The sequence below is a fragment of the Chrysochloris asiatica genome, unplaced genomic scaffold, assembly GCF_000296735.1.
Source record: "Chrysochloris asiatica unplaced genomic scaffold, ChrAsi1.0 scaffold00047, whole genome shotgun sequence".
Lineage (NCBI taxonomy): Eukaryota > Metazoa > Chordata > Mammalia > Afrosoricida > Chrysochloridae > Chrysochloris > Chrysochloris asiatica.
Genome location: NW_006408565.1, coordinates 3,843,502 through 3,853,658, shown reverse-complemented (window position 1 = coordinate 3,853,658; position 10,157 = coordinate 3,843,502). Strand labels below are relative to the sequence as shown.

General features: G+C 47.8%; 1 protein-coding gene across 1 annotated transcript in view; it reads left to right on the top strand.

Annotated features, from left to right (window-relative positions):
• SERINC2 (serine incorporator 2) overlaps positions 1–4,622 on the top strand; it is a 14,007-nt gene extending 9,385 nt beyond the window's left edge. The window contains exons 8-9 of the mRNA XM_006862182.1: positions 2,986–3,216; positions 4,487–4,622. Coding sequence (XP_006862244.1) covers positions 2,986–3,216; positions 4,487–4,622 — 367 coding nt within the window. The remainder of the gene's footprint in view (positions 1–2,985; positions 3,217–4,486) is intronic.
• Positions 4,623–10,157: the final 5,535 nt, after the last annotated feature.

Sequence of the window (10,157 nt, the reverse complement as noted above, 5' to 3'; positions counted from 1 at the left end):
ATGAGGCTTTCTGCTCCTGTAAAGAATTAACAGCCTCAGAAACCCTATGCAGGGTCACTATGAGTGGGAACTGAATCCATGGCACACCACCACCACCAGTAGCATATAGACAGATAGATAGATAGATAGATCGATAGATAGATAGATAGATAGATAGATAGATAGATAGATAGATAGATAGATAGATAGAGTCCTGGTGTGGCTCCCGGCTAAGCACTCGACCCCAAGGTTTGTTTGAACCTTGGTTCAAACTCACCAGCTGCTCCTTGGAAAGTCTATACAGGGTTGTTATGGGTTGGAACCAACTCAATGGCACTTAACAACAACATATAGAGAGAGCAGTTTTTTTATCAAGGAAATGGCTTACAATTGCAGAGTTCCAGGTCCCCAGCAGAGCAGAGAGAGAGAGAGAGCCTTTCTTGCAAGTCTGTTATATTGCGAGCAAGCCACACCCCCCAAGGAAACAGCCTTTAATTAATTGGCTGCTCATAGCCACTCATCATAGAGTTAACTATGCTTGTATAAGATTTTATCACCATGGGAATAAGTGCATCCTAACTGCTAAACCTCTGGAAACCCTGGCCTAGTCAAGTTGACACCAAACCCTAACTATTACAGTTGTATATAGGTCACACTATTAAAAAGGACTTCAGACCTGATCTTCTTAGTCCAGTCATGGCTGATGAACTGATATCAGAATGAATCTGAATTTGTAAACTGTGGGGTGAACTGGAATGACAACTGGAATGGGAAAAGTTCCAGGTCAGCAGCCTGATAGAAAACCCCCTCTTCGAAGGCGTGGGCAACATGCACATTGTATAGTAACCAAATCTCTTGGCTGGTAAAGTTAGTACCAACAGTGCTACTCTCAACGCTGCCCGCTGACCACACTGCTTTGAATGTGTGTTGCTCTCCACAGACAGTCCTGGTTGTAACCCAGGGTCATACATCAGGTGACTGAATTGGCTCATTCGTCTCCTATTCCAGGGTTTCGACCTGTAATTTCTCCGCTTCAGCCACATTTTGAAAGTTCATGTTTGTTCATCTTTCAGTTGGCTGAAATCGTTGGCCATAATTAAACCAGTTTGGACTGGTTCAAAGTCCTGCCATTAAGCACATTAAAAACCTCAAGACCTTATTTATAGAAGAGCAGTGACATCTAATTATTATTATTCTCATTTTTTATGTAAATATGAAGGAAGGGGAGGTAATTGATAAAAGATCAACAAGGAAAGCTTTAATAGAAAATGAGCATTATTAATCATAAATACTACTGATTAGTGAGCGCCTGATATGATGCTTAGTAGGAACTCAGTAAATATTTATTGGATTGGCAAATGAGCAGTCATCATAATGTAGTTAAATGCTGTTGAGTTGGTTCCAACTCATAGCAACTCTATAGGATTTCCAAGGAGCAGCTGGTGGGTTTGAACCATCAACCTTGCTGTTAACAGTCCAGTGCTTACCCTACAGTGCCACATCAGGGTTCCATCATCATAATGTTAATGTTGTTAAGTACCATAGAGTTGATTCTGACCCATAGTAACCCTGTATAGGGTTTCCGAGGAGCAGCTGGTGAGTTTGAACAGTTGACCTTGCAGTTCAGACGGCTTTGCAGTCTGACGCATTAACCCACAGCAACACCAAGGCTCCATCATCATCATAATGTTGTTGTTGTTGTAAGGTATCATCGAGCCGGTACCAACTCATAGCGACCTTATGCACAGCAGAATGAAATACTTCCTGATCTTGAGCCAACCTCACTACTGTTGCCATGCTTGAGCCCATTGATGCTGCCACTTTGCCAATCCATCTCACTGGGGAGTCTTCCTCTTTTTTCTCTGACCCTCCACCTTACCAAACATGATATCCTTCTCCAGCGACTGGTCCTTCCTGACAATATGTCCGAAGTATGAGAGACAAAGTTTGGCCATCCTGGCCTCCAAGGAGCACTATGGCTGTACTTCTTCCAACACAGATCTGTTTGTTCTTTTATCAGTCCATGGTTCTTTCAGTATTCTCCTCCAGCACCATAACTCTAATGCATCTATTCTGCGATGGTTTTCCTTATTCACTGTCCAACTTTCGCATACATTTGAGGTTATTGAAAATACCATGGACTGGGCCAGGCGCACCTTAGTCCTCAAACTGAAATCTTTGCTCTTCAACACTTTAAAGAGGCCTTGTGCAGCAGATTTGCCCAATGCAATATGTCTGATTTCTTGACTGCTGCTTCCATGAGTGTTGATAGTTGATCCAAGAAGAATGAAGTCCTTGACAACTTCTATCTTTTCACCATTGATAAGAATGCTGTTTATTGGTCCAGTGGTGAGGATTTTTGTGTTCTTTATATTGAGATGAAATCCATACTGAAGGCTGTGCTCTTTGATCTTCATCAGTAAATATTTGAAGTCTTCTTTACTTTCAGTAAGCAAGGTTGTATCTATCATCTGCATATCGCAGGTTGTTAATGAGTCTTCCTCCAATCCTGATGCACGTTTTTCTTCGTATAACCCAGCTTCTCAGATTATTTGCTCAGCATACAGGTTGAATAAGTATGGTGAAAGAATACAATCCTGTCGCACACCTTTCTTAATTTTAAACCATTCAGTGTTCCTGTCTTCTGTTCGTAGTGACTGTTTATTTGGTGTATACACGGTGCCAGGCATAGTGCTAGGGACTTTATATGAATTATTCCATTGAATCCTCCCAGTAGCTTGATAAGAGAGATACCATTATCTGTGATTTACAGATGAGAAGTCAAGGGTTCAGAGAGGATATCCATGGTTTAGGGATAGAGTCAAAACAGTTAACTACTAGGCCCGGGCCTAACTGCCAGGTCATCAGCCTCGAAAGCTCTGGCCCGGTCCCTGCTCAGTATTGCTATGACCCGTGATATGGTTCCTAAGACTCCTTGCCACTGCCTGCCTGTCCACCTCAGGCAGCAGCAGCCGCCATAGCTCACCCTCCTCATGCCCCCCGCAGTCTGCGCTCCTCGGACCAACAGCAGGTGAACAACAACCTGATGCAGACGGAAACGTGCCCACCCAGGCTGGAGGTCACCCAGCAGCAGCTGCAGCAGCAGCAGATGGTGATCTGTGAGGGCCAGGCCATCGACAACGAGCAGGATGGTGTCACCTACAACTACTCCTTCTTCCATTTCTGCCTGGTCCTGGCCTCCCTGCACATCATGATGACGCTCACCAACTGGTACAGGTATGTGCAGCTGGCTGTGCATGGGTGAGCCTGGGGTGCCTACACATTGCCTTTCCTTTGCCTGCCTCTGGGATTATCCTGATACCCAAGCAGGACTTGCTCTAAGACCCTCTATAAAACCTGCCCACCCCTGCCCCAGTTTCCCTGCCACTGCCTTATCTGCTCAGCTCCTGGCCCTACACTAAGTGATGGAAAGGTGGGGGGTCACAGGAAATGGCTGGGTCTGTGCCGGGCAGACAGGGTTTATGGGATCAAGGATGGTGTTTGGGGTTATGAAGTCACATTTAGATTGGGGTGGTCAGGATCAAAGCCACAGGATCAAAAATAGAAGTCCTGAGGTCCAGGCTTGGACTGGGATTGGGGTCACATAAAGTCATGAATTTAGTCAGCTGATTAAACTGGGGTTGTTGTTATGTGCCGTGGAGTCGATTCCGACTCATAGCGACACAGGGTTTCCTAGACTGTAAATCTTTACAGGAGCGGAAAGCCTCATCTTTCTCCCATGGAATAGCTGGTAGTTTCAAACTACTGACCTTGAGCTTAACAACCTGATTCATAACCACTACTCACCAGCTGCTCCTCAGAAACCCTATATAGGGTCACTATGGTTGGAACCGACTCGACAACAGTAAAACAACAACAACTCTACCAGAGCTCCTTAAACTAGGGTTCAGAAGCCATAAAGCCTGAACCCAAATCAAGGCGTGACAATCAAGATAACTAGAGTAGGACTTGGGTCACAGGACCAGGGGTCAGATTTAAGGTCAGGGGTATCAGAAATGGAGTTATAATATCAGGAGTCAGGACCGGGGTCACACAATTAGGGTCACAAGGTCAAAGGTTAGGGCTAAGGTCATTATGTCACAATCTAGGACTGGGCCAAGGTTGGAATTGAGGTCAGGAGTCACTTTTGTGTTACAGGGTCAAGAGCTATGCCCAGGGTCACAAGGCCAAGCAGCACGTTGAAGGACAAAAATGTCAGAGATGACCCCTAGTGACTCTGTAGGACAGATTAGAATGGACCATAGGGTTTCCTAAACTGTCATCTTCATGGGAACAGATCATCTGCCCTTTTGTCCTTCTGAGCTGCTGGATGGCTTCAAACTGCCACCATCCAGTTAGCAGCCACACGGAATCACTGTGTCACTGGGGTTACAAGGTCTGAGCCAGAATTGGAGTCAGGGTCACAACTGTGGTCATCAGGTCAGGGGCCAGGACTGAGGTCACAGACTAGGGCGGGGGCTCACAGGGATGATGCTGTGTGTTCCAGACCTGGTGAGACCCTGAAAATGATCAGCACGTGGATCTCGGTGTGGGTGAAGATCTGTGCCAGCTGGGCAGGGCTGCTCCTCTACCTGTGGACCCTGGTTGCCCCGCTCCTCCTGCCCAATCGAGACTTCAGCTGAACCAGCCCTCCTACCACCCACCACCTGGTGCCTGGAGGGGGGGGTCTCTAACAGCCAGCCCTCTCCTCCCCTCTTACCTCCACCTGCAGGACTTGCCTCTGAATTGGGCCCCTTCTGTTCTTAGTGCCTTCGCTGTGAGGGGAATCAGGCTTATGCCTAAGCCCACCCTCCTGCTACCCCCAGACCCATGGACCTGCCTCTTCCCCTTGTGCCCTGGCTGCCAATACTCACCCGTTTGGGGATAAAGGCCCTCCTTCTCAGACTCCCCAGGGGAGGGGGCTGAAGGAGAGGGCTGCTCAGAATGCAGGGAGCACTCACCATAGTGGGTGCCCACCCTGCAGCCCAGGGATTCCAGACCACGTCCTCTAGGGCACCCACCCCTCCTGGACTTTGTGCCTTATCAAGTCTCTAAGACTTTGCCCAATAAATGAGCCCATATGTGTGACTTCCCATGCTCTGTGCCCCTCACCCTCAGCGCAGGGCCTGTGGGATGTGCCCCCAATTCTGGGGTCAAGTCAGTGTGGGCTCTAGAGATGGATTGCCAGGGACCTCCAAGATGGGACACTGGGGAGCTTCTGGTCATGGAGTGGGGGCTGTAGAGGAGGGAGGGGCAGATTAAGGGCTCTGGAAAGATCCTTCTGGGGACCAAGGGAAGGGAGCCTGGAGAAGGGGGGGACCCATAGGAGGCTGGGGACTTGTCCACATGAGGGGTGGTGAGGTCAGGGTCAGGGTGGAGGGGAGGAGGGGATTCTGTCCCAAGCCCTGCCCACCTCTGCCCCACCTCTAGGGTCCTGTGGAGGAATTTACCACCATCCTCTCCTTCCTTTCCTCCCCGAGTACGAACTGGTACCTACTGTGGGCCAGGTGCCATGGGGGGTGGGGTGGGAAAGAAGGGGACAGAGAAGGATCCAGCCACTGGGGCCCAACGGTGCCAGGGGCAAGAGGGAACATTCTGGTTTCAGCCAAGCTGTTCTTGATTCTGGCTGTTACACGGTACTGTGGAGCCTCAATCACCAGACAGAGAAAACACCACCCCATGAAGGCTGTTGGGAGGGTCAGGTGATGTGGCATGCACAAATAAACTTCAGGTTCTGCCTTGAAAAGCTCAGTTGTGTTGGAAGGGAGAGGCTACTGGTCGGGACCCCAGACCTGGTTTGGACTCGATGGCACTGAACAACAACAGTATTGGCTTTGCAGTCTGGTGCATTAACCAGGGGCTGGTAAATCTAAAATCTGCAGGTTAGGTATCAGGCCTCAATTGATGGGCATCTGGGTTATCTATCTCAAGGAGCTCTAGTAGCGTAGTGGTTACGAATCGGGCTGCGAACCGCAAGGTCAGCAGTTCGAAACTACCAGCTGTTCCGCGGGAGAAAGATGAGGCTTTCTGCTCCTGTAAAGATTTACAGCCTCGGAAACCCTGTACAGGGTCGCTATGAGTCGGAACCGACTCCACGGCACACAACAACAACAACAAGGTTATCTTCAGTGTTTTTCCATTTTTCTCTGCCATCAGCCATTGTGTTTATCCTGATTTCTTGCTGGATTTCAGAAAAATAAACACAAACCTGGATTCCAGAGCTAGATAGTCTAGGTTCTTATCTAAGCCTTGTCACCTAGCTGCTGTAACTTCTTTGTGACTCAGTTTTCTGGTCTGTAGTATGGGGACCATAGTAACACCCATCCACTGGCTGACTCCAGGGTCAGCCAGAACATGTTTGTCAAGGACCTTGAACTGTACTGGGCACAGAGTGGGGGTAGGGAACAAAGCAAATGTAGTTGTCAGTACTCAGGAACTGAGGCAGAAGTCTAGGCCAGTGGCCATTCCTCTACCTCTAGGGACACCTGTTCTTTGCCTGTTTGGAGGTGAGTGTGAAGGAAAGGGGGCAGGAAGTAGGGAGAAAAATGGTATCAGGAGCCAAGGTTTATCGAACAGACCCTGTGTGTCCAGGGTCCTGCTTGTCTACAACACCCCCTGGGGCCAGCCAATCTGCTAATCTAGAGAAAAAAAAATCTATAAAGCTGAAGAGAGAGCTGCCCGCCCTCAGTCCTTCCAGACCCTAAATGTCCCTGCCTCAGTCAAAAGCAGCCACTCCACAGTGAACACTCTTTTTTTTTTTTTTCTTTTTAAGTTTTATTGTGAATTATGTGACAGTTTACATGGGAGAACATCAGTTTTCCATTCATCCTATTGTATATTGTTTCATTGCCATGATTACAATCCCCTCCATGCATCATCAAACAATGAAAGGGTACATCCGATAAGCCTGCTCCCCTCCCGCCCCCCAGTCATCAGCACACAGCCCCTCTCCCTCACTGGGTCCTGAGTCCCCAGCTGCTCCATCTCTTCAGTCATCATCCCGGGGATCGCTGCTTCTCTGGGTAGGGTGCTGCTCTCTGCTCTTCTCCCTTCATGGTTCCAGGGTCCTCTGCTCCTAAACTGCAAAGTTAATCACGCCCCTCCTTGCCACAAAATGTCTGCTTTCACAGCATTCTCTCTTGATAAAGCTCGTCCAGTTCATCCCTGACTCATGGTGACAGGGGGAACAAGAGAGCAAAGTGCTGAGTTTGAGTGCACTGGACGTTTTTCTGCATGACTTTTAACAATGTTTGCAATGATCTGTGCATTGTCTGATTCCCCCTAACGTCAATGAGGGGGTGAACTATCCTTGTTTATGGTTGTTGTCCCCAACAATGCCTGATGAAGGGAAGGTACCTACTGAGAGTTGGGTGAGTTGATTGACTGACCACCTGAAAGGTTATTTACTAATTATGGAACTGTTGGGGATGATAAGGGATTTGATATAGGGGAGGCTAGAATTTATAGTGGGGCATGAAGAGATTTATAGTGGGGTAGGAGGAGAGGTCTCCTGGCTGGGTTGAGGCCTGAGTTCTGTTACCGAGGTGCTCAGAGCTAGAGGACAAGTCCCCAAGGCATGACTCTGAAGCTCTGACGTGGAGACCTGCAAAGTAGGTGAGAGCCAGGCTTGGAGGAGAGTGTGGGAAGGGTGGTCCAGGTGGGTAGTGCATGGGCAGAGGCTTTGCTATGAGAGAGCCTGGGTCTGGAGGTCAAGATGAGGGGAAGTGGGAGAGGTAGGAGGGTCAGGCTAGATAGTTAGCCTGATGGCTAGAGGTCGCAGACCAGAGACCCAAAGGCGTGTTTGGATTGGCCCTCTGTGTGATTGAAATAAGAACCTCAACAAAGATGGTAGTAACTCTGTTGGTGCAGTGTTTAAGTGATTGGCTGCTAACTGCAATGTTAGTGGTTCAACCCACCAGCTGTTTCGTGTGAAAAAGATGAGGCAGTCTGCTTCCATAAAGACTCACGGCCTTGGAAATGTTGTGGGACAGTTCTATTCTGCTCTGGAGGGTTGCTAGGAGCCAGGATTGATGTGACAGCAATGAGGGTTACATCAATGTTTATGTCATGTCAGCACATTCTTCACCAACCCTAGATACCACTGTTCATCCTTAGTGTTCACTCACCACCTCATCATTTAAGTGACCTTCTTGGGCCTTGCAAACATGTGACTTTGCAACCCTAACGCAGAGCTGAGTTGGCCTTGGGCAGATTGTTGGGTGTGATGGAGATGGGAGTGCTACGGGAACAGTCACTGGGAAGATCTGAGACATGCTTACTGTCCCCTGAAAACCCCCGGGGCTATGAACTGGGTCTGCCTCAGCCTTCTCTTGTTCTACTCCCTGAGAGGTCCCAGGGTGGTAGAGGTCCCAGGCACCCTAAATTGTGGGAGAGAGAGGCCATTGGAAGGGGCAGTGTCATATGGTGGTTAAATAGCTTGGAGGCCCGTTTTCATCATTGTCACTCCACTTACCTTGACTATAAAAGGGGATAAAGGGTCCTTACCTTATAGTTGTTGAGGGGATTTAGTGACACATCTGTAAAGTGCTTGGTGTCCAGTTTGGATTGCACTATTTTGTAACTCTTAGTCATAAATCATTTTGGACAACCCACTCATTTACTCATTCAACATGGTCTGAAAAGGTGTCATGAGGTTTCTGGAGAAGGTCCCTGGTATCTACCCACCCTTGCAGGTTCAGCTGTCTGGGACTAGCAGGTTGAGGATTTGAGGTAAACAGAGCTAACATTCATTGAGGGCTTATGTGCCCGGCCTTGAGCTCAACCTTTCCCAGGCATTATCACACCTAACCCTTCTTCAAGCTCTATGAGATAGACACATTCATGGCCCTATTTTATGTAGGAAAGGAGTCCTGATGGGATATTGGGTTATGCATTGGGCTACTAAAAACAAATCAACAGTTTGAATCCACCAGCAACTCTTCTGGATGAACAGGCTCCGAAACCTTAGATAGGATGAGTTGATTCCATGGCAGTGAGTATCTAGCTGGGTGGGTATTTTAGAAAGTCACGGCAAGGAGAAATTGATAACTCACCCAAGGCCCATAATGAATTAAGATGCTTGTAACTCACCCAAGGTATATAGCTAGTTGTGAATGGAAGATATGACACTTATCGATTGAATTGTGTCCCCAAAATATGTTGAAATCCTGATGCTGTATTTATAAATATAACTCTGTTTGGAAATAGGGTTTTTCTTTTATTGTGTTAATAAGGGCTCACCAGAGTCCTGTGGTCCTAAACCTAATCACTGCTGAGTTACTAGACACAGAGAGAAGACAGACATCCAGGGATGCTGAGGGACATCAAAGACCTTATTAGCTACTGAAAAGGAATGACCTGGCTTTACAGCCACCCCCTGAATTCATACTTCTAGCTTTCCAAACTCTGAGAAAATAAAGTTCTGTTCCTCAAAGCCACTCTCGTGTGATACTTTTGTTATGGCAGCACTAGGTGACTAAGACAGGTATAGTCTAGGATCTGGATGCAGCTCTGTGTGTGACATCTAACTTTACATACTTTACTCTGCTACTGTGGACTGTTGAGTCTGTTCTGAATCATAGTGATCCTGTAGAGAGGTCCTGAGGCTATAAATCTTTAAGGGAGCAGAGAGCCCTATCTTCTTTCACAGAACGGCTGGCGGATTCTAACTGCTGACCTTAATGTTAACAGCCCAACATGGAATCTACTCTACTGCCTCCTATATTCTAAAAGCATGGATTTGGGTTCAGCTGGATTGGGTTCAAATTCTGGACTCAAGCACTTATAGACTCCGTGACCTTGCCCAAGTCAACTATCCTTGATTTCCTCAACTGATTACCATCAAGATGCCACCTCAGTGACCTTTCCCTCCTTCATGGCCTCTTGACTGTCTCGAGCTTGTTTACCTGACTTACCGACAAGAACAGGACTTCCTTGAGGGCAAGACTCCTAACTTTGTGTTCACTCACTTCTCACTCCCTCTGGCCTGGCATCAAGTAAGCATCTGTAAATGTTTGCTCCTGAAGTACACTAGAACATGCCCTAAGAGACCAGGATACCAGCCCTGATGAGCAAGCAGAAGATGGATGCCCAGTACTGCTGGTGGTCTTTGAGGTTGTATGCCCATTGTGGGAGGGTCCCCCAAGGAAAACCTTCACTGGGAACCTGGTCAAGTGGAA